The following is a 24,812-nucleotide window of genomic DNA, read 5'->3' as shown; positions in this document are numbered from 1 at the left end:
TGGAGGGTTATGGACTGGGTGGAGGTCAATGGGACTAGCGGAATAAAGTTTCGGCACAGACTAGAAGGGCCGAATGGTCTGTTTCCTGTGCTATAGTGTTCTATGATTCTATGGTTCTATCTTTCCTTTACAGCTATTTATCCAATTTCCTCTCAGACATTCCCATTGGATTTGCTCCCACAGTTCTTCCAGATCACAGTGGCTTTCTGCGTTAACCTCATGTTCTTTGTTATATTCATTCAATGGATGTGAATCACCCAGTTTTTCAATAGACTATGGATTACTGGGCCACTTCAGTGCCTGGGCAAGAATCAGGCACATGGCCATGGTGCAGTTAGTTGAGCCACTGCCCAACAACACCAGAGACCCGGGTTCAATCCTGACCTTGGGTGCTGTCTGTGTGGTTTGCACATTCTCCCTGTGACCGCGTGGGTTTCCTCCTGGTGCTTCGGTTTCCTCCCATGTCCCAAAGACATGCAGGTTGGAAGGTAAATTGGCCACTGTAAATTGCCTCCGGTGTGTGGGTGAGTGGGAGAATCTATGGGGAGCTGAAGAGATTGTGGGGGAGAATATACAGTGGCATGCAAAAGCTTGGACACCCCTGGTCAAAATTTCTGTTACTGTGAATAGCTAAGCGAGTAAAAGATGACCTGATTTCCAGAAGGCATAAAGTTAAAGATGACACATTTCTTTAATATCTTAAGTAAGGTTACTTTTTTATTTTCCATCTTTTACAGTTTCAAAATAACAAAAAGGAAAAGGGCCCGAAGCAAAAATTTGGGCACCCTGCATGGTCAGTACTTAGTAACACCCCCTTTGGTAAGTATCACAACTTGTAAACGCTTTCTGCAGCCAGCTAAGTCAATTCTTGTTTGGGGGATTTTTGCCCATTCTTCCTTGCAAAAGGCTTCTAGTTCTGTGAGATTCTTGGGCCGTCTTGCATGCATTGCTCTTTTGAGGTCTATACATAGATTTTCTATAATGTTTAGGTTGGGGGACTGTGAGGGCCATGGCAAAACCTTCAGCTTGTGCCTCTTGAGGTAGTCCATTGTGGATCTTGAGGTGTGTTTAGGATCGTTATCCTGTTGTAGAAGCCATCTTCTTTTCATCTTCAGCTTTTTTACAGAAGGTGTGATGTTTGCTTCCAGAATTTGCTGGTATTTAATTGAATTCATTCTTCCCTCTACCAGTGAAATGTTCCCCGTGCCACTGGCTGCAACACAAGCCCAAAGCATGATTGATCCACCCCTGTGCTTAACAGTTGGAGAGGTGTTCTTTTCATGAAATTCTGCACCCTTTTTTCTCCAAACTTTCCTGCATCCTCACCACAAAATTTAGCATCAGAAGTTTGCAAAGGAACATCTAAACAAGCGTGATGCATTTTGGAAACAAGTCCTGTGGACTGATAAAGTTAACATAGAACTTTTTGGCTGCAATGAGCAAAGGTATGTTTGGAGATAAAAGGGTGCAAAGTTTCATGAAAAGAACACCTCTCCAACTGTTAAGCACAGTGGTGGATCGATCATGCTTTGGGCTTGTGTTGCAGCTAGTGGCATGGGGAACATTTCACTGGTAGAGGGAAGAATGAATTTAATTAAATACCAGCAAATTCTGGAAGCAAACATCACACCGTCTGTAAAAAAGCTGAAGATGAAAAGAAGATGGCTTCTACAACAGGATAATGATCCTAAACTCACCTCAAAATCCACAATGGACTACCTCAAGAGGCACAAGCTGAAGGTTTTGCCATGGCCTTCACAGTCCCCCGACCTAAACATCATCGAAAATCTGTGCATAGACCTCAAAAGAGCAGTGCATGCAAGACGGCCCAAGAATCTCACAGAACTAGAAGCCTTTCGCAAGGAAGAATGGGCAAAAATCCCCCAAACAAGAATTGAAAGACTCTTAGCTGGCTGCAGAAAGCGTTTACAGGTGGTGATCCTTGCCAAAGGGGGTGTTACTAAGTACTGACCATGCAGGGTGCCCAAACTTTTGCTTCAGGCTCTTTTCCTTTTTTGTTATTTTGAAACTGTAAAAGATGGAAATAAAAAAGTAATTTTGCTTAAGATAATAAAGAAATGTGTCATCTTTAACTTTATGCCTTTTGGAAATCAGGTCATCTTTTACTCGCTTAGCTGTTCACAGTAACAGAAATTTTGACCAGGGGTGCCCAAACTTTTGCATGCCACTGTAAAATGGGAATAATGTAAACTGGTTGGTTGATGGTCAGCATGGACTCGACGGGCTGAAGGTCCTGTTTCCATGCTGAATCTCTTTCTGATTCTGTGACCTGGAGATGCACATATGCCCAACCTGGGTAAAGATGACAGACTTTCTTCCCTGAAGGACAGTAATGAACCAGATGGGTTTTTATGAGAATTTGGTAGTTTCGAGGTCCCCATTACTGACGCTCGATTTTTAATTACGGATTTTTACTTAATTAGTTGAGCTTAATTTCCCCAGCTGCCAGTGTGCCGGATCAATCACCCAGGGCTCTGAGGATAGTCCCCTGATTTAACCACTGTGCTATCACATCCTCTTGTTATTGACTGTGGGAAGAAGTCACTCTCCATTTCTCTATCTGTCCCCTCCCAACGCTGTAATTTGGGAAAGCAAGATGCAGGGGAGTCCCAAGATAAGTTACGCCTGTGTTCGTGAAGAGGGAAGAGGAGGGAGTGTCTCAACGCCATGGGGACCCCACGAGGATCCTGCAGCTCCAACTATGGGGAGGTTGAGTAAATCGTTAGAAGGACCTAGCACCTCCAACCATCCCCTGCCCATCTACTGGTCTGCCTAACTCTCCCCAAAAACCCCATGAAGCCAATGAAATGTCTCTGTTGAAGTGCTATCACTGTTGTATCAATGGCAGTCAAAGTGCACATGGAGATCCCACAAACAGTAACTGCACTGTGTAATGAATTGATCTGTATGAACGGTATGCAAGACAAGTTTTTCACTGTACCTCGGTACAAGTGATAATAATAAACCAATACCAATAGCAAATTGGTAAATTGGTTTACTATTGTGACATGCACTGAGGTACAGTGAAAAACTTTGTTTTGCATGCCATCCATACCGATCATTTCATCACATTAGTACATTGAGGTAGTACAAGGGAAAACAATAACAGAATGCAGAATAAAGTGTTACAGTTACAGAGAAAGTGAAGTGCAGGCAGACAATAAGGTGCTAGGCCATAATGAGGTAGATTGTGAGTTCCATAGTCCATCTTATTTACTAGGGAACTGCTCAATAGTCTTATAGCAGTGGGATAGAAGTTGTACTTGAGCCTGGTGGTACGTGCTTTCAGGCTTTTGTATCTTCTACCCGATGGGAGAGGGGAGAAGAGAGAATTTCAGGGGTGGGTGGGGTCTTTGATTACATTGGCTGCTTTACCGAGGCAGTGAGGTGTAGACAAGAGTCCATGGAGGGGAGACTGGTTTCCGTGATGTGCTGAGCTGTGTCCACAACTCTCTGCAGATTCTTGCAGTCTCGGGCAGAGCAGTTGCCACACCAAGCCGTGATGCATCTAGATAGGATGCTTACTGTGGTGCATCGATAAAAATTGGTGAGGGTCAAAGGGTTCATGCTAAATCTCTTTCGCCTCCTGAGGAAGTAGAGGTGCTGGTAAGCTTGTGATTTGTTAATTAGCCACTGTTAATTGCTCCTAGTCTGTAGGAAAGTGGTAGAATCAGGAGGGAGTTGATGGGAATGTCAGGGGGGGAAGAATCAAATGGGATAATTGTAGGATTAGTGTAAATGGGTAGTTTCTGGTCATTATGACTCGGTAGGCCGAAGGGCCTGTTTCCATGCTGTACCGCTCTATGACTGTGTGTCTGGGACAACAAGCTGCCTGCAGTGCCCTCACAGGCACTGAAGCACTGTGCAACGTTCCAGAAGTGCTAAACTATCAGAAGGGCCTCTCATGGGATCATATCATAGAATCATTATGGCCCAGAAGGAAGCCTTTCACCCATCAAATCTATGCCACTGTCTGTGTGGGTTTCCTCCAGGTGCTCCGGTTTCCTCCCACATTACAAAAACGTACGGGTTAGGAAGGTGTGGGCATGCTAATTTGGTGCTGGAAGTGTGGCGACACTTGCAGGCTGCCCCCAGAACACTATGCAAAAGATTAACTTCACTGTGTGTTTCGATGTACATGTGACTAATAAAGATATCTTATCTTATCAATCTCATTAGAGCATTGCACTCCTCTTTCCCCATTAGCCCTGCACACTATTCTCCCTCTAATGCCTGTCTAGTTCTCTTCTGAGGGTAGCCATTGATTCTTTTACCATTTAGATCATAGCCACATTCACTTCAGATCTTTGTCCCTGGTTTTTAAACGTAGAAACAGAGAAAATAGGAGCAGGAACACATCATTCATCTCTTTGCTAAAAGCCATCAGCTGCTTAGAACAACTTCCCTCTATTTACCCTGTCTAAACCCAGCAAGATCTCATTCACGTTTGTCAAACCTCCTCTTTGCCTCCTTTGCTCTCAGGAGAACAACCTCAGCTTCTCAAGTCAAATCTTGTAGCTGAAGGGGGCACATGAGACTGCAGATGCTGGAATCTGGAGCAACAAGCTACTCAGCAGGTTGAGCAGCATCTGTGAGGGGAAAGGAATTGTTGACGTTTCGGGTCATAGCCCTTCATCAGGTGCTGAAACGTTGACAATTCCTTTCCCCCCACAGATGCTGCTCGACCCACTGAGTTCCTCCAGCAGATTGTCTGTTGCTTGCAGCACAATTCATGCACAAGCACAAGAGCTGGTCATTGACTTCAGGAAAGGGGGCGGTGTACATGCACCTGTCTGCATCAACGGTGCCGAGGTCAAGAGGTTTGAGAACTTCAAGTTCCTGGGAGTGAACATCACCAATAGCCTGTCCTGGTCCAACCACATAGACTCCACAACCAAGAAAGCTCACCAGCGTCTCTACTTCCTCAGGAGGCTAAAGGAATTTGGCATGTCCCCTTTGACACTCAGCAACTTTTATCGATGCACCATAGAAAGCATCCTATCCGGATGCATCATGGCTTGGTACGGCAACTGCTCTGCCCAGGACCAGAAGAAACTGCAGAGAGTTGTGGACACAGCCCAGCACGTCACGGAAACCAATCTCCCTCCCTGGACCTTGTCTATACCTCTAGCTGCCTCGGCGAAGCAGCCAGCATAATCAAAGACCCCACCCACCCGGGTCATTCTCTCTTCTCTCCTCTTCCATCAGGCAGAAGATACAGGAGCCTGATGGGGCATACCACCAGGCTTAAGGACAGCTTCTATTCCACTGTGATAAGGCTATTGAATGGTTCCCTTATATGATGAGATGGACTCTGACCTCATGATCTACCTTGTTGTGACCTTGCACCTTATTGCACTGCACTTTCTCTGTAGCTGTGACACTTTACTCTGTACTGTTATTGTTTTTATCTGTACTACCTCAATGCACTCTGTACTAACTCAATGTAACTGCACTGTGTAATGAATTGACCTGTATGATCGGTATGCAAGACAAATTTTTCACTGTACCACGGTACAAGTGATAATAATAAACCAATATCAATACCGAGTCCCTCTGCACATCAGCATGCTGCAATCTTTCACCATTTAAATAATAATCTGATCTTCTATTTCTCCTTCCAAAGTGGGTGACCTCACATTTACCAACATTGTACTCTATCTGCCAGACCCTGGCCCACCCACTTAACCCATCTATATCTCTCTGTAGACTTTCTGCATCCTCTGCTGCATCTATTTCTTGGTTTATTGCCTGTGCCACTGTAACATTATTATTTGGTGGCCTATATATTCCTAATGGCAGGCACGGTAGTGTAGCAGTTAGCGTAATGCTATTACAGCGCCAGAGACCCAGGTTCAATTCTGGCCACTGTCTGTAAGGAGTTTGTACGTTCTCCCCATGACTGCGTGGGTTTCCTCTGGGTCTCTGGTTTCCTCCCACATTACAAAGATGTATGGGTTAGGAAGTTGTGGGCATGCTATGTTGGCACCGGAAGAATGGCGACACTTGCAGACTGCCCCCAGAGCACTCTACGCAAAAGATGCATTTCACTGTGTGTTTCGATGTACATGTGACTAACAAAGATATCTTGTCTTATCTTGAAGTTCCTCATCTCTGGAACCATTGTAGTAAATCTCTTCTGTTCCCTCTCTCATCCTTCTGAACATGTGGTGACCAGAAGTGGACAAACTTGAAACAAGTTACAGTGTCAACCAAGATTACACTGAACATGTACATTATCACTATCGACTCTTACAGCTGTGTGAAGCTCTAATTAGACAGTCTCCTGGAAACCACACTGCAGAAGTGATATATTAGCCTTGGAGTGCTGCAGTATGGCCAGATTACAAATGCCTAATTTATAGACATCTATACGTACGAACAGGCCCCCATAATATGATTAAATTCAAAAGTCTGATGTGTCTACATATGTTCATTCCTATGAATAGCAGAACTAGTTTCCTTTCTCTCTCTCAGGTGTGAGACCTGGGTCGCCACCAGGCTCAAGGACAGCTTCTATCCCGCTGTTATAAGACTCTTGAACAGACCTCTTATATGCTGAAGATGAACTCCTGATTTCCCAATCTACCTCGTCATGACCCTTATACTTTATTTGTCTGCCCGCACTGTACTTTCTCTGTAACTGTAACACTATATTCTGCATCCTGTTTTTTACTTCTGTACTCATTTGATGTACTTACGTATGGAATGATGGTGAGGCCGAATCTAGAGTGCAGTTCTGGTCACCTACCGACAGGAAGGATATCAATAAGCTTGAGAGAGTGCAGAGAAAATTACAAGGATGTTGCCAGGACTTGAGGACTCGATTTGTAGGGTTATAGGTTAGGAGTTTAATCCCTGGAGCTCAGGAGAATGGAGAGAGTTCTGATAGTGGTATATGGGGGTACAGATAGGGTGAATGCATGCAGGCTTTTTGCCCTCAGGTTGGGTGAGACTGGAACTAGAGGACATAGGTTTAGGGTGAAAGGTGAAATATATAAGGGGAATCTGAGGGAAAACTTCTTCACTCAGAGGGTGGTGCGAGTGTGGAACAGCAGAAGTGGTAGGATGTAGGTTCAATGGTAACAGTTAAGGGAAGTTTGGATAGGTAGATGGATGGGAGAGGTTTGGAGGGATATGGTCCAAGTGCAGGTATTTAGGATAAGGTATCTTTATTAGTCACATGTACATCAAAACACACAGTGAAATGCGTCTTTTGTGTAGAGTGTTCTGGGAGCAGCCCGCAAGTGTTGCCACACTTCCGGCGCCAACATAGCATGTCCACAGTTTCCTAACCCGTACGTCTTTTGGAATGTGGGAGGAAACCGGAGCACCCGGAGGAAACCCACGCAGACACGGGGAGAACGTACAAACTCCTTACAGACAGTGAGCAGAATCGAACCCGGGTCGCTGGCGCTGTAAAGCATTACACTAACTGCTACACTACCGTGCCTGCCAGAAGACTGGGCAGAAGATCAGGGTGGCATGGACTAGATGAGCCAAAGGGCAAGATTCTGTGCTGTAGTACTCTATGACTCTATGATCTGTCTGGGTGGGTTTAACTATGTACATCAAAGGTGAGATCAATGCATTTTTACTCGTCCAGGGTAACCACTGACCAACGTACGGTGAAGTACAGTTACAATGAGAAACCTGCTTGCTACAGCGTCACAGGCATGTAGGTATAGACAACACACAGAACATAAATTAAACATAAATTATACAAGACAGTGAAGAGAGAGAGAGAGAGAGAGGAAAAGTGTGCAAAAGCAAGATCTTAATGCAAAAGCAAAGACACAATGAGAGACAAGTCCATGATAGTGCATAATATTCTGTTGATAAGGTAGGGTTGTCCAGGTCGGTTCAAGAACCTGATAGTTGTAGGAAAGTAGCTGTTCCTGAAGCTGGTGGTGTGGATCTTCAGGCCTCTCTACCTCCTGCCTGACGGTAGCAGCGGGAAGAGGGCATGGCCCAGATGGTGGGAACGCTTAATGATAGATGCCGCCTTCTTGGAGTAGCACCTCCTGTAGATGCTTTTGTTGGTGGGGAAGGATGTGCCCGTGATGTCCATGCACCTTCCCGGTAGAGCCACCGTCATCATCACTGGGTCCTAAGCCCTGGAACTCCATCCCCAAGAGCACCTTGGAGCATCTTCACCAGAAAGACAACCATGGTTGAAGCAGACAGCTTACCACCACATTCTCAAGTGGTAATTGGGAATGGACAATAAATGCTGGCTTTGCCATTGGTGTCCACACCCCAGAAAATGAATAATAAGGAATCTGAGGGCAGGACTATTGGTATTGGTATTGGTTTATTACTGTCACTTGTACCGAGGTACAGTGAAAAACTTGTCTTACAAACCGATCGTACAGGTCAATTCAGTACATGATACATGTAATGAATTCCGTGATACATCCAGATAGGATGCTTTCTATGGTGCATCGGTAATAGTGAGAGTCAAAGGGGGCAAACCAAATTTCTTTAGCCTCCTGAGGAAGTAGAGGCGCTGGTGAGCTTTCTTGGCCATGGCATCTAGGTGATTTGACCCCTTCTGCCATCTAACAGAGAACGCAGGCAGACCAGTGATGCAGAGCCGAGTTGAGAGGGCAGTGTGAGGAGAAGGAGAGTTTGCAGTGCAGCAAGTTAAGGGTGTGTTAGCAGAGGTATCCAGGGGTGCTAAACCATTCTGACTGTTACATTGAGTTAGTACAGAGCGCATTGAAGTAGTACAGGTAAAAACAATAACAGTACAGAGTAAAGTGCCACAGCTACAGAGAAAGTGCAGTGCAATAAGGTGCAAGGTCACAACAAGGTAGATCATGAGGTCATAGTCCATCTCATTGTATAAGGGAACCATTCAATAGTCTTATCACAATGGGGTAGAAGCTGTCCTTAAGTCTGGTGGTACGTGCCCTCAGACTCCTGTATCTTCTACCCGATGGAAGAGGAGAGAAGAGAGAATGTCCCAAGTGGGTGGGGTCTTTGATTATGCTGGCTGCTTCACCAAGACAATGAGAGGTAAAGACATAGTCCAAGGAGGGGAGGCTGGTATCCATGATGCACTGGGCTGTGTCCACAACTCTCTGCAGTTTCTTGCGGTCCTGGGCAGAGCAGTTGCCGTACCAAGCCGTGATACATCCAGATAGGATGCTTTCAATGGTGCATCAGTGAAAGTTGGTAAGAGTCAAAGGGGGCAAACCAAATTTCTTTGGCTTCCTGGGGAAGTAGAGGCACTGGTGAGCTTTCTTGGCCGTGGCATCTACGTGATTTGACCCCTTCTGCTATCTAACGGAGAATGCAGGCAGACCAGTGATGCAGAGCCGGGTTGAGAGGGCAGTGTGAGAGGAAGGAGAGTTTGCAGTGCAGCAGGTTAGGGGTGCGTGAGCAGAAGCCTCCAGGGGTGCTAAACCACTCTGTCTTTTCTCTTGCAAAGCAGCCACTCCATGCATCAAAGCAATTAGCCCAAGTGAAGGGTGGACCACGGGAGGAGCCACTGTCATCATTATCGGAGACAGCTTCTTTGATGGATTGCAGGTTGTGTTTGGAACAATGCTGGTCTGGAGTGAGGTACGTACTTAATTCTACAAAAGTACCCCAAAGAACTCTAGATGTGGAAATATCCATGTTTCTTCTCCTTTAAAGTGTGGGTGACAAGTGTTTAAATAAAGGAATGCATCTCTCCTCGGTCGTTTTCCATTCCATTCCCTGTTCTTTCAGTCAATCCCCAAGGAGACTGTTCCCAGAACAAGGGGTGGGGAGAATCAATGATCGCTTCCTGTTTCTCTTCGAATACTTCTGGTAAATGAGTTGCTGTGTTGCTGGTCTGCTTCAGTGTTACCAGCCCCACGCCCAGGAATTGCAGAAGCTGTTTTATTTATTGAAGACACTGGATTTTAGAACATACTACACAGGAACAGGCCCTGCAGCCCACAATGTCTGGGCCAAACTAATTAAACTAGTAATTAAACACCTAACTAAATTAATCCCTTCTGCCTGCACGAGGTCCACATCCCTCAATTTTCTGCATATTCATCTGCCTTTCTAAGAGCCTCTTAAGTGCCTCTATCGTATCTGTCTCCACCACCACCCCTGGCAGCACATTTCCAGGCACCCACCACTCTGTGTGAAAAAACTTGCCCACACATCTCCCTTAAGCTTACCCCCTCTCACCTGAAATGCAGGTCCTCTAGTATTAGGCATTTTGACCTGGAGAAAGATACCAGATGTCTACTCGATCCATGCCTCTCATAATCTTATAAAGTTATATCAGGTCTCCCCTCAGCCTCCACCGCTATAGAGAAAACAACCCAATTTTGTCCAGCCTCTCCTTATAGCTAGCACCCTCTAATCCAGGCAGCATCCTGGTAAACCTCTTCTGCACCCTCTCCAAAGCCTCCACATCCTTCCTATAATGGGGCAACCAGAATTGAATGCAATACTCCAGATGCAGCCTAATCAGAGTTTTATAAAGCTGCAACATAACCTCCTGACTCTTGAACTCAGTGCCTCGACTAATAGAGGCAGGCATGCCACACGCCTTCTTTACCAGCCTATCAACCTGTGCGGCCACCTTCAGGGAGCTATGTACTTGGACCCCAATATCCTTTTGTACATCAACACTGTTAAGAGTCCTGTCATTAAGTGTTTACTGTCTCTTTACATTTGATCTCCCAAAGTGCAACATTTTGCTTTGCAGTTCAGCGGTTTTGGGGCATAGAGACATCGAAGGTTCTGGGTTTGACCCTTCCTCTCCCCACATCTCCCAGTGCCTCCTTTTCCACTCCCTCTTCGCTCCTGTTCACCTCCCCTTCTCCACCTCCTTTCTCTACAACCACCAGCACCCCTCCTTACCCCTCCCCCTTTCCCTGCACCCCTGGCATTCCTTTACCCCTTCCTCTTCAGCCCTCCTCTCTTTCTCCCCCCTCCTGTTCCCCTCTTGCCCCTTTCTCCACTCGCCCTTCTGCCCCTCCTTCTTCCCTCTCACTTCCTTCCCTTTATCCTCCTCCACTCCCTGGCCTTCACCCACACCCTCCACTCCTCCCCCAACATCCCTCCTCTCCCCACACCCACGTTCCCCTTTACCTTTGCCTCTTCACCCCTTCCATCTCCTCTCAACCCCGCCTTCCCCTTTCCTTCCCCATCATCCTTCATCTCCCCCTCTCCCCTAGATCTCCTTTCCCCTCGTCCTTTTTCCCCACCCCTGCCCCATACTTGTCTTCCTGCCCCGCCCCTGGCTCGTGGAAACGAGTGGCCCCATTGGGTGAGGAGAGGGCTGGGCTCAGAGCTGATTGCTTCAATCACCCCACCTTTCCCACTGCCTAATGTGATGCATGCTGTACATCCATCCCTCTGTCCAGGGCAGGGTGCCAGAGGGCAGTTATATCTTTACCTGAAGAGGGAATGGGGGTTTCAAGGAGATAGGATTAATGTTCTTGAAAGTAGCCCAAAGCAACATGAATGAATCAGCAGAATATCTCACATCCCAAAGACGTGCGGGTTGATAGGCTAATGGCTCCTACTGAGTGGTGGAATCTGGAGGGGAGTTAATGAGAATGTGGGAAGAATTTAAAAAAATGAGGTTAATGTTGGATCGGTGTAAATGGGTGGTTGATGGTCAGTATGGCCTCAATGGGCTGAAGGGCCTGTTTCCCTCCATGAGTCTAATATAGATGCTGATAATGAGGCTAGATAGGAGGAGGACACAGGTTGAAGCTAATTGGCGAAATGAGAAGGAGAGGAAAGGTGTAGAAGGGGTGGGAGCAAGGGGCATCAAGTTTTTGGAATGCATTGTCCAAAAGAGTTGGTGGAAGCAGTTTCAATTCAAAGAGTTATACAGCACGGAAACAGGCCTTTCAGCCCAACTGGTCCATGCCACCCAAGATACCTATCTAAGATAAGATAAGATAAGATAAGATATCTTTATTAGTCACATGTACATCGAAACACACAGTGAAATACATCTTTTGCGTGGTGTTCTGGGGCAGCCCGCAAGTGTCGCCATGTTTCCGGCGCCAACGTAGCATGTCCACAACTTCCTAACTCGTACGTCTTTGGAATGTGGGAGGAAACCGGAGCACCCGGAGGAAACCCACACAGACACGGGGAGAACGTACAAGCTCCTTACAGACAGTGGCTGGAATTGAACCCGGATCGCTGGTGCTGTAATAACGTTACGCTAACCGCTACACTACCATGCTAAAGAAGGGTCAGTGCTTGACCTTCTCTTAGGAAATGAGGCTGAGTCAGTGGGGGAGCACTTTGGGATCACTGACCACAATTCCATTAGTTTCAGAATAATTATGCAGAAAGATAGGACTGTCCACAAGTTAAAGTCCTAAATTGAGGCAAGGCTAATTTTGATAGCCTTAGACAGGACCTTGCAATGGTTGTTTAGGAGAGGCTGTTTGTAGGTAAAGGGACATCTGGAAAGTGGGAGGCTTTTAAAAGTGAGTTAGGAAGAGTTCAGGGCCAGCATGTTCTTTTAGAGTGAAGGACAAAGCTGGCAGGATTCAGGAACCCTGGCTGATAAGGGATACTGAAGCTCTGGTCAGGGAAAAGGAGGCATTTGTCAGGTACAGGCAGCTAGGATCAAGCAAGTCTCTTGAGGAGTTTAAAGGATGTTGGAGTACACTGAAGAAGGAAGCTAAGAGGGTAGATCCCTTTACCATGACCTTTCCAAAGGGAATTGCTCGAAGAGGAGAATATCAACAGAACTTGTGGTTAAAGTACAGGGAAGTGGGTCTAATTGAATGCCCCTACCCCAAACAACTACATTGGCTCACTGGGGAACATGGCCTCCTTTATGATCCAACAAACCTAATACTACAGATGTACAGTAAAATTCCAATTTGTCCTGAAATCCTGCCTGGTCTGGCGTCGGGCTGACTCACTGGCTGGGATCGAGAGTGCAAGTCGGGTGTCCAGCTAGAGCTGGGGTCCAGAGTGCAGCAGGAACTGGGGTCTGGACGGTGGTCTAGGCCAGTGACCAGATGCAGAATGCCAGGTGTCAGGGACGTCAATAGAACATGGAACATAGAACAGGAACAGGCCTTTCGGCCCACCCTGTCTGTGCCGACCATGATGCCAAATTAACCTATTCCCATCTGCCTGCACATGGTCCGTATCCCTCCATTCCCTGCCTATTCAGGTGCCTGTTCAATTGTCTCTTAAACGCCACTGTCACTTCTACTTCCACCACCACCCCTACAGCGTATATTGGAGGCACCCACCACTCTCTGTGTAAAAAACTTGGCCCCGCAAATCTCCTTTGAACTTCCCCTCTCACTTCAAATGTATGTCCTCCAGTATTTGACATCTCTACTCCGGGAAAAAGACCCTGAGTATCGACCCTATCCATGCCTCTCATAATTTTATAAACTTCTATCAGGTCTCCCCTCAGCCTCCAACATTCCAGAGAAAATAATCCAAGTTTGTCCAACCTCTCCTTCTAGTTAATACTCTCTAATCCAGGCAGTTATCCTGGTGAACCTTTTTTACACCTTCAGAGCCTCCACATCCTTCCTGTAATGGGGTGACCAGAGCGGAACACAATACTCCAAACGTGGCCCGGTAGTGTAGCGGTTAGCGTAATGCTATTACAGCAGCAGAGACGCAGGTTCAATTCCCGCCTCTGTCTGTAAAGAGTTTGTACGTTCTCCCCGTGACTGCGTGGGGTTTCCTCCGGGTGCTCCGGTTTCCTCCCACATTCCAAAGATGTAGAGGTTAGGAGCTGTGGGCATGCTATGTTGGCACCGGAAGAGTGACGACACTTGCAGGCTGCCCCCAGCACATTCTCAGTAATGCAAAAAGACGCATTGCACTGTGTGTTTTGATATACATGTGACTAATAAATAAATATCTCATCTTTTATCTTATCTCACCAAAGTTGTATACAGCTACAACATGATTTCCTGACTCTAATACTCAATGTCCCAACTGATGAAGGCAAGCATGTCATACGCCTTCTTTACCGCCCTATCTACTTGCGTGGCCACTTTCAGTGAGCTATGGACTCGGACCACAAGATCCCTCTGTACATCAATGCTCCTTAGGGTCCTGCCATTTACTGAATACGTTCCCTTTACGTTTGATCTCCCAAAGGGCAACGCCTCACACTTGTCTGCATTAAACTCCATCTGCCATTTCTCCCCCCATATCTGCAGCTGATCTGCATCCTTGATGGAACTTATGAGTTGTGGTAATGAGCACAAAATCATTCCGCGGGGCGGTCACGATCGAGCCTGCCTTGGACCTTCGCCCTCAATCACGTTCTTTTCTTTTTATCTCTGTCTGTTCCTTAGCTGATCACACCTCACGCCATCCGAGTCCAGACGCCTCCACGACACATTCCAGGTGTGGTGGAGGTCACGCTGTCCTACAAGTCCAAGCAGTTCTGTAAAGGAGCACCAGGGAGATTCGTCTATACAGGTCAGTGTCAGACTCTCTGGCTATTCCACTGGGTAAGCCTGTACTTACAGTGAGAGTGTTGGGCACTTTGTTTGTTCTGTCAGAGAAGTCTATACCTGCAGTTAGAACATCATGACTGTCCCATTGGATGAGCCTATAGTTGCCCTGAGAGTATCAGAACGTGTAGCTATTGCACCAGGTAAGCCTGCACTTACAATTGCTGAGTTGCACATTGAAGTTATTCCACTTAGTAAACCCATGGGTATATTGAGAGACACAAGAGACCGCAGCTGGTGGAATCTGGAGCAACAAACAGTCTTCTGGAGGAACTCAGCAGGTTGAACAGCATCCGTGGGAGGAAAGGAATTGTCGACGCTACTTGACCTGCTGAGTTCCTCCAGCAGATTGTTTGTTGCTATGTTGAGACTGTTGGGGACTGTGGTCATTCCATCAGGGATGTCTGTCCCGACAGGTCGAGCGTCATGGCTATTCCACTGCGTAAGCCTGCCAATGCAGTAAGAGTGTCAGAGAGTGTGGCTGTTGCACCAGGTAAGCCTGAACTTACAGAGTCAGACATTATGGCTATTACAATAGGTGACCTGAAAGATACAGTGAGTGTATTGAGCATGGAATCATAGAGACACTGATTTCAAGAATGGGGGCAGTGTACACGCTCCTGTTTACATCAACGGTGCTGAGGTCAAGTGGGTTGAGAGCTTCTAGTTCCTGGGAGTGAACATCATCAATAGCCTGTCCTGGTCCAACCACGTAGACGCCACGGCCAAGAAAGCTCACCAGTGCCTCTACTTCCTCAGGAGGCTAAAGAAATTTGACATGTCCCCTTTGCCCCTCACCAATTTTTATTGATGCACCATAAAAAGTATCCTATCCGAATGCATCACGGCTTGGTATGGCAACTGCTCTGCCCGTGACTGCAAGAAACTGCAGAGAGTTGTGGACACAGCTCAGCACATCTTGGAAAACAGCCTCCCTTCCACGGACTCTGTCTACACTTCTCGCTGCCTCGATAAAGCAGCCAGCATAATTAAAGACCCCACCCGCCCAGGACATTCCCTCTTCTCCCCTCTCCCATCGGGCAGAAGATACAAAAGCCTGAAAGCACATACCACCAGGCTCAAGGACAGCTTCTACCCCGCTGTTATAAGACTATTGAATGGTGCCCTAGAACAATAAGATGGACTCTTGACCTCACAATTTACCTTGTCATGGCCTTACACCTTATTGTCTTCCTGCACTGCACTTTCTCTGTAAATGTAACACTTTATTCTGCATTCCGTTATTGTTTTCCCTTGTACTACCTCATTGCACTGTTATAATGAAATTTTCATTTCATCCATGTGCCCATCCAAACCCTTCTTGAAAGCCCCCAATGAGTTTGCCTCCACCACCCTATCAGGCAACACATTCCAGGCATTCACCACTCTCTCAGTAAAAAACGTACTCCTCGTGTCTGTTCTGAACCTACCCCCCCTCACCTTATATGCATGCCCTCTGGTATTGGATCACTCAATAATGGGAAAAAGATATTGCTTGTCCACCCTATCTATGCCCCTCATCATTTTATACACTTCCAACAGATCACCCCTCAGTCTCCACCGCTTCAGAGAAAAGAGCCCAAGTTTGTTCAGCCTCTTCTGATAGCACATGCCCTCTAATCCAGGCAGCATCCTGGTAAACCTCCTCTGCACCCTCTCTAAAGCCTCAACATCTTTCCTGTAATGAGGTGGCCAGAATGTCCAAGAAATATTTCCCTTTGAAGAGTTTATCTGATGTCGTTTTGAAAGTTGTAAGTGTTTGGAACGAGCTGCCAGAGGAAGTGGTTGAGGCAGGTACAATAGTATCATTTAAGAAGTACTTGGATAGGTACATGGAGGGGAGGGGCCTGGAGGGATATGGGCCAAATGCAGGAAATTGGGACTAGCTGGGTGGGCACCATGGTCAGCATGGACTCATTGGGCTGAAGGGCCTGTATAGGTGCTGTATTGCTCTATGACTCTATTACCCCGTGAACACTGGCAGCCCAGGCGGCATCTGTCTTTACCTCTCGTTGTCTTCTGTCTTTACCTCTCGTTTTCTTGGTCAAAGACCCCACCCATCCAGGTCATTCTCTCTTCTCTCCTCTTCCATCGGGTAGCAGGAGCCTGAGGGCACGTTCCACCAGGCTCAAGGACAGCTTCTGCCCCACTGTGATAAGACTATTGAATGATTCCTTTAGACAATGAGATGGACTATGACCTCACGATCTACCTTGTTGTGACCTTGCACCTTATTGCACTGCACTTTCTCTGTAACTGTGACACTTTACTCTGTACTGTTATTGTTTTTACCTGCACTACCTCAATGCACTCTGTACTAACTCAATGTAACTGCACTGGGTAATGAATTGACCTGCACAATCGGTTTGCAAGACAAGCTTTTCACTGTACCTTGGGACAAGTGGCAATAATAAACCAATACCAATACCAATACTATGTTCTGATCACAATGTTTTAAGGCCATTCAGCCCATCGAGTCTGCTCTGCTATTCAATCATGGCCAATTTTTTTTCTCAACCTCATTCTCCCACCTTGTTCCCCTTTTTGGCTGGATAAAGAAATTTCTCCCCATTACTCCCCACCTTATTCATTCTGTCAGGACCCCGTGTGAATTTGGACAGGCTTCTTTACGACTTAAGTTTAATTGTAGCTCTTAAGTTCAAGACTTAAGTTTAAAGGTAGCTCCGTCATCAGTTTTAAGAACTTGAACATGCCCCCAACTTGCCTTCATGTCAGACTGTATGTATCACAGTGAGGGTGAGTTGTCTCTCAATAATTCAGTGATTGGGATCTGGGCATCACTGGCAAGGCCAGAATATATTACCCGTTCTTGGTTGCCCTTGAGAAATCTTGTGAGTCACCTTCATGAACCATTGCAGTCCTTCTGGTGTAGGTGCTGCCACAGTGTTGTTGGGGAGAGGGTTGCAGGATTTAGTTCTAGTGACAATGAAGGAACCGTGACATATTTCCCAGTCGGGTGGTGCATGATTTGGAAGGGAAACTGCTGGGTGGGGATGTTCTCCTGTGCCCCACTACTCTTGTCCTTCTCGGTGGTAGAAGTTGTGGGTTTGGGAGGCGCTGTTGGAATAGCCTGGACAAGTAATTGCTCCAGATTTTGTGGATGATAAACATTGCAGATACTGACATGGAGGAGTTGAGAATAAATTGGTAAATTGGTTTATCGGTAAATTGGTTTATTATTGTCACACGTACTGAGGTACAGGTGAAAAACGTTGTTTTGCATGCCACCCGTACAGGTCATTTCATTACAACAGTGCATTGAGGTAGTACAAAGTAAAACAATACAGAATGCAGAATAAGGTGTTACAGTTCCAGTGAAAGTGCAGTGCAGGTGGACAATAAGGTCATAACGAAGTAGATTGTGAGGTCAAGAGTCCAGCTCATCATACTAAGGGACCATTCAATAGTCTAGTAACAGTGGGGTAGAAGCTGCCCTTGAGCCTGGTGGTACGTGCTTTCAGGCTTTTGTCTCTTCTTCCCGATGGGAGGGGGGGAGAAGAGAGAATGTGTATGAGGTGCCAATCAAGTGGGCCGATTTATCCAGAATGGTGTTGAGCTTCTTAAGTGTTGATGGAGCAGCACTCATCAAGGCACATGTAGAGTGTTCCATCACACTCCTGACTTTGTGCCTTGTAGATGGTGGAAAGACTTTGGTCAGTCAGGAGGTGAGCCAGCTTCTGAATTGCTCTTAAAGCCACTATATTAATGTGGCTGGTCCAGTTAAGTTTCTGGTCAATGGTGACCTGCCAGGATATTGGTCGTTTGGGACTCAGCAACCGCAATGCCATTGAATGTCAAAGGTAATGGGCTAGGACAGGGTCCTTGTTAATGTACTCACTTGCACTCTGCTACCGTTACAAGGCTTCAAACTACAAATCCTTGGTTCTCTCTCTCCCTTATAGGCCTCAGAGCCCTCTGCTGATCTCTCCCTCTTTTACACAGTTCTTTCTGCATTTAAATAGACATTGATTCTCCACTGGACCTTCAGAGTTCCAGCTTCCAGTTGAATCATAAAGAGCAAAAGAACCAAGAACAGATCATCAGCCTTTCCAGCCCACTTGACCATACATCAAGATCTTGACTGATCTTTTGTCTCACTGCCATTTTCCAGCACTATCTATATAGCCCTCAATTCCTTATACAATGAGAGGGACTCTGACCTCACGATCTACCTTGTTGTGACATAGAACATAGAACACTACAGCACAGTGGGCCCCTTCGGCCCACAATGTTGTGCCGACATTTTATCCTGCTCTAAGATCTATCTTACCCTTCCCTTCGCCATAGCCCCCCCACCCATTTCTCTATCATTCATGTGTCTATCTAAGAGTCTCTTAAATGTCCCCAATGTATCTTCCCCCAGAACCTCTGCCGGCAGTGCGTTCCACACATCCACCACTCTCTGTATAAAGAACTTACCCCTGACATCCCCCTTATATCTACCTCCAATCACCTTAAAGTTATGTCCCCGCATGTTAGCCATTGTCGCTCTGGGAAAAAGTCTCTGACTGTCCACTCGATCTATGCCTCTTATCATCTTGTACACCTCTATCAAGTCACCTCTCATCCTCCTTCTCTCCAAAGAGAAAAGCCCTAGCTCGCTCAACCTATCCTCCTAAGACATGCTCTCCAATCCAGGCAGCATCCTGGTAAATCTCCTCTGCACCCTCTCTAAACCTTCCACATCCTTTCTATAATGAGGCGACCAGAACTGAACACAATAAGGTGACCTTGCACCTTATTCCACTGTACTTTCTCTGTAACTGTGACACTTTGCTCTGCACTGTTATTGTTTTTACCTGTACTACCTCAATGCACTCTGTACTAACTGCACTGTGTAATGAATTGACCTGTACGATCGGTATGCAAGACAAGTTTTTCACTGTACCTTGGCACAAGTGACAATAATAAACCAATACCAATACCCTCAAAGTCCAAATGGACCACTTTCAGTGGGGACGCAAGAGCCCATGGTGATATTGAGGAGAAGAGCTGAAATTTGCAGTGCCCTGATCAATAATTATTCATCATTCAACAACACTACAACAGATTGCCCAGTCATTAACACATTGCTCTTTACAAGAACTTGCTTTGTGCCAATAGGCAATCTCATAGCAGATAATAAACACCAGAGACACAAGAGACTGCAGATGCTGGAATCTGAAATTGTAATTTGAAAGTACAGTGAAAAATTTAGTTTTGCATGCCATCCATACAGATCATTTCATCACATCAGCGCATTGAGGTAGTACAAGGGAATAGCAATAACAGAATGCAGAGCAACGTGTAACAGCTACAGAGAAAGTGCAGTGCAGGTAGACAATAAGGTGCAAGGCCACGACAAGGTAGATTGTGAGGTCAAGAGTCCACTTTATTGGATTAGGGAACCGTTCAATAGCCTTACAACAGCGGGATAGAAGCTGTCCTTGAGCCTGGTGGTACGTGCTTTCAGGCTTTTGTATCTGGAGTGAAAAACAAATTTCTGGAGGAACTCCATGGGGCAAACAGCACTTGGCCCACTGAGTTCGACCATCCCACTGAGACAGAGGGATAGTCGGCAAGAATAAACACCAGTGGTTATTGCTTCAGAGTGGTAATTTCTGTGCTTTTTTTGGATGACAGGGCTTGGAAGCCTTAGCATGGTCCCGAGGCAGGACACTTTTAAGGTATCATCAACATGGTGGGCCGAAGGGCCTGTATTGTGCTGTATTGTTCTATGGTTATATTGGTGCAACTTGTGTTACTCCACTGCACACATACACACAGCTTGTAGCCTGGAAACGGTTCCTGAATTCACCTCTGGGTATGGGACATTACTGGGTGGGCAGATAATTATATACCCTTTGGGAAAAATGGGGAAAAGTGTATCTTTGTGCAATCCTAAGGTGCTCTCCTATTCCCGCAAGTCTTTCTTTCGGGATGTGAGCCTCACGTGTGGCCAGTTTGAGAAGACAGTGGTGTACCACCATCTGGTATTACCATGGTGATAATCAGCCAGGAGATCCAGGACTTTGACCCGGGGATGATGAAGGAACAGCCATGTATTTGTCAATCAGGATTGTATGCAACCTGCTAAACCATAAGACCATAAGATATAGGAGCAGAATTAGGCCATTTGGCCCATCGAGTCTGCTCTACCATTCAATCATTGCCGTTTTTATTAACCCCATTCTTCGGCCTTCTCCCCGTAACTCTTAATCCCATTACCAATCAAGAACCTATCAATCTCTGCACCCAGTGACTTGTCTTCCACAACCCTCTGTGGCAACGAATTCCACAGATTCACCACCCTTCGGCTGAAGAAATTCCTCCTCATCTCAGTTTCAAAGGGACATCCCTTTATTCTGAGGCTGTGCCCTCAGATCCTGGACTCTCCCACTGATGGAAACATCCTCTCCACGTCCACTCTATCCAGGCCTTTCAGTGTCTGAGAAGTTTCAATGAGATCCCCCTCATCATTCTGAGCTCCATCGAGTACAGGCCCAGAGCGGTCAAACGCTCCTCATACATTCAGCCTTTCGTTCCTGGGATCACGAAGATTATCAATCCATCTGTTGCTGTGTCCTTCTCAATGGTGGAGGACAACCTTTTGAAATCTCTGCACGCCTCCAACTCTGGGATCTGGTGGAGTGCCAACTTAATTGTTCCACTGTACATGGCCTTACCTTCAACTGCATGTGCCCAATATTCTTAAATTCTCTCCCTAACCCTCTCATCTTGTCTCCTTCCCTTTATTTGGGAATCGCTGGCAAGGCCAGTATTTATTGCTTATCCCTCGTTCCCCTTGAACTGAGTCGCGTGCCAGCCCAAGTCAGATTGCAGTCAACGTCAATCACATTTCTTTGGTCCTGGAGTCACACATCGGGCAGGTCGGGTAAGGATGGCAGAGTACCAGGAAGGACTTTTCATCAACCTGGTAACTTCGTAGTCATCCATGTTAATGCCAGAGTCCTAGAGTAATACAGGAAACAGGCCCTTTGGCCCAACTCATCCATGCAACCAAGGTGCCCACCTAAGCTAGTCCCATTTACCTACGTTTGGCCCCTATCCCTCTAAACCCTCCTTATCCATGTACTTACCAAAATGTCTCTTAAGTGTCGTTATTGTACCTGCCTCAACTATTTCCTCTGGCAGCTTGTTCCATACACAAACCCCCTCAGGTCGTTTTTAAATCTTTCCCTCTCACCTTAAGCCTATGGGCTATAGTTTTGAGTCCTTATCCCTGGGAAAAAGACCATGCATTCATCCTAGCTTTGCCCCTTAGGATATGGTACCCCAGAATTTGTTTTATAATTCCAGAATTTGTTTAAATAACTGGATTTCATAAGCTGTCATGGTGACCTTTGACTCCGATGCTAAGGTTACTGGCTTCAGGTATGCCAGTAATTTAAATACTGCAGTACTACGTCCCCACCAATGAGTAAAAGGGCAGAGTACAATGATCCCAGAGGGTTGTGGGACTGGAGGTTACAGTGATAGCAAGAGGATTAGGATTCTAAAATGATGATAATTTAAAATAAGGATCATTGCTAGATATGGAGCCAATATGGACATCCTAATTTGAACCAGGAGTAGGCCACTCAGCCCCTCAAACCTGCTCTGCCATTCAATGGCTGACTTGACTGTAACCCCAATTCCTCATTCCCTCCTACCTTCGGTAACCTGTGACCCGACCACCCCCCCCCCCCCCCCCCCCGCCCCCCGCTGATCAAGGAGAGTGGCACAGCTAGCAGCGTCACAGTGCCAGAGACCTGGGTTCAATCCTGATATCTGGTGCTTTCTGTGTGGGGTCTGCAAATTCTCCCTGTGACCCTGTGAGTTTCCCCCCATGTGCTCTGGTTTCCTCCCACATGCCAAAGACGTGCGGCTTGGTGGGTTAATTGGCCGCTGTAAAGTTGCCCCTGGTGAGTAAGTGAGTGGCAGATTCTGGGGGAGTTGATGAGAATGTGGGGACAATAAACAAAGGGGTTATTGTAGGATTGGTGTAAATGGGTAGAATTGGAATAGGAATGGGTTTATTCTTGTCACACGTGCCGAGGTACAGTGAAAGACTTTGTTTTGCATGCCATCCATACAGATCATTTCACAACATCAGTACACCAAGGTAGTACAAAGGAAAACAATAACAGAATGCAGAATAAACTGTTACAGTTACAGAGAAAGTGCAGTGCAGGCAGACAATAAGGTGTAGGTCATAACGAGGTGATTAATAGTCGGCACAGACTCAATGGGCTGAAGGGCCCATTTCCATGCTGAATCTCTCTATGACTATGATTAATCTTCTTCTTCCTTAATAATATTCAAAGACTTGGCTTTCACCATACTCTGAAGGGCAGGCATGGTAGTGCGGCGGTTAGCATAACGCTATTACAGCGACAGCAACCTGGGTTCAATTCCGGCCACTGCCTGTGAGGAATTTGTACGTTGTCCCCGTGACTGCGTGGGTTTCCTCCAGGCACTCGGGTTTCCTCTGCGCACTCCGGTTTCCTCCCACATTCCAAAGACGTACGGGTTAGGAAGTTGTGGGCATGCTATGTTGGCGCCGGAAGCGTGGCGACACTTGCGGGCTGCCCCCAGAACACTCTGCGCAAAAATAAGATGCATTTCACTGTGTGTTTTGATGTACATGTGACTAATAAAGATATCTTAAAGATATCTTTAAAAAAGAGTTACAAACCTCTGAGGGAAAAAGAAATCACCTCATCTGTGTCTTAAATAGGCAACCTCTTATTTTAGACAGTACCCCTCATTCTAGGTTCTCCCACAAGAGGAAACAGCCTCTCTACATCCACCTTGTCAAGACTCCTCAAAATGTTAACAACTTATCTACAGGACGTTAACTAAAAGACATCTAGATAAGCAGTTGGAGAGGTATAGAGGGCAATGGGCAAACGATGGGATGAGCTTGCTGGGCAACACAGTCGGCATGGACCAGTTGGGCCTGTTTCCCTGCTGTACTCTATGACCCTACTTGCAAAATGAGGAGAGGAGCAACACTTCGAGATATGGGGAAACCGAACCCACTCATGTGTCCACCTTAAATCAAACTGGAAGGATAACCTGTACTGTAGGTCACCCAACAGTAACAATCGTCTATGACTCAATTCCATCTCATGTGCCTGCCAGTGACAACTACACCCCCACCTTCCCCCCACCAAATCCTGCTGTTCCTGATTGGTAGATTCCAGTGCATTCAAACCAATCAATAAACACTTTCCTGTTTCATCACAAGGTAATTGTAAACAGTGAGGGGGAGGAGGAGGGGAGGGGGAGCTCAGTTGACCTTTAACCCTAAATGCATTACTTAGCTGATATGAAGATGGATTACCTGATTCTACCCAAACATATGTTGCAATTGAAGAAATCAGCATCACACACTCTGAAGTAATTGGTATTGATTTTCCAAGGGTCCTTTCACGAGCTACTGAACAGAAGATTACACAAAGGAGATAATGCAGTTGCATTTTGCAATATTCTATTTCAAAGACGGTACGGAGAAATAAATTAACAGCCAGCCGAATGAAACCTCTGCGCTTAAGCAGTGCTCCACGAAGCCCTTTTGCGGATCAATGTGTCACTGAGTGTCTGCGCAACTCGTCTGTGTTCTTGTTTTAAAGCTGTCGATTTAAAGAGGGGCTTTGTGTCTTCATGAAATTCCGAAAGTATTTGGGGAACCACTTAAAGTAAAGTAACACTGCAGTTAAGTTACCAGACTAGCATCTCAAGGACTGGATCGCTTATCTGCAGAACGCCACCACGGCAGCGGGAGAGTTGATATTCAAGGAATCGTTTTCTTGAAAACAACTGGAATTAATAAAAGCCAATCTCGGTAATGGTGTCCATGATTATTCTAGTATCCCTGATGGTTCATTTATGGCCTTTCAAGGAGGAAATGTGCCTTTCTCGCTGGGTCTGGCCCAGATGTGACTCCAGATGACTAACATTGGTATTGGTATTGGATTATTAATGTTGCAAGTACCGAGATATGGTGAATACCTTTTGTTCTGAAGAATGAGGGGGGACCTCATAGAAACATTTTGAATGTTAAAAGGCCTGGACAGAGTAGATGTGGCAAAGTTGTTTCCCATGGTAGGGGAGTCTAATACAAGAGGGCACAACTTCAGGATTGAAGGTGCCCATTCAGAACAGAGAAGCGGAGGTTTCTTTAGCCAGAGAGTGGCGAATCTGTGGAATTTGTTGCCACGGGCGGCTGCGGAGGCAAAGTCATTGGGTGTACTTAAGGCAGAGATTGATAGGTATTGGAGTAGCCAGGGCATCGAAGGTCATAGTGAGAAGGCGGGGGAG

General features: G+C 46.3%; 1 protein-coding gene across 9 annotated transcripts in view; it reads left to right on the top strand.

Annotated features, from left to right (window-relative positions):
• Positions 1-24,812, top strand: part of LOC127581620 (transcription factor COE3-like) — a 408,223-nt gene that overhangs the window by 308,249 nt on the left and 75,162 nt on the right. For 7 of the 9 annotated variants that reach the window (XM_052036201.1, XM_052036218.1, XM_052036192.1 and 4 more), the window contains 2 exons: positions 9,461-9,591; positions 14,325-14,451. In XM_052036201.1, the coding sequence (XP_051892161.1) occupies positions 9,461-9,591; positions 14,325-14,451 (258 nt within the window). Of the gene's footprint in view, positions 1-9,457; positions 9,592-14,324; positions 14,452-24,812 lie in introns of all 9 variants that reach the window. The other 2 variants (XM_052036153.1, XM_052036144.1) reach the window with 1 other exon arrangement.

Source organism: Pristis pectinata, chromosome 2 (assembly GCF_009764475.1).
Source record: "Pristis pectinata isolate sPriPec2 chromosome 2, sPriPec2.1.pri, whole genome shotgun sequence".
In the NCBI taxonomy this organism is placed as follows: domain Eukaryota; kingdom Metazoa; phylum Chordata; class Chondrichthyes; order Rhinopristiformes; family Pristidae; genus Pristis; species Pristis pectinata.
The sequence above is the reverse complement of the archived record's forward strand: the minus strand, read 5'-3'. Positions and strand labels throughout refer to the sequence as shown.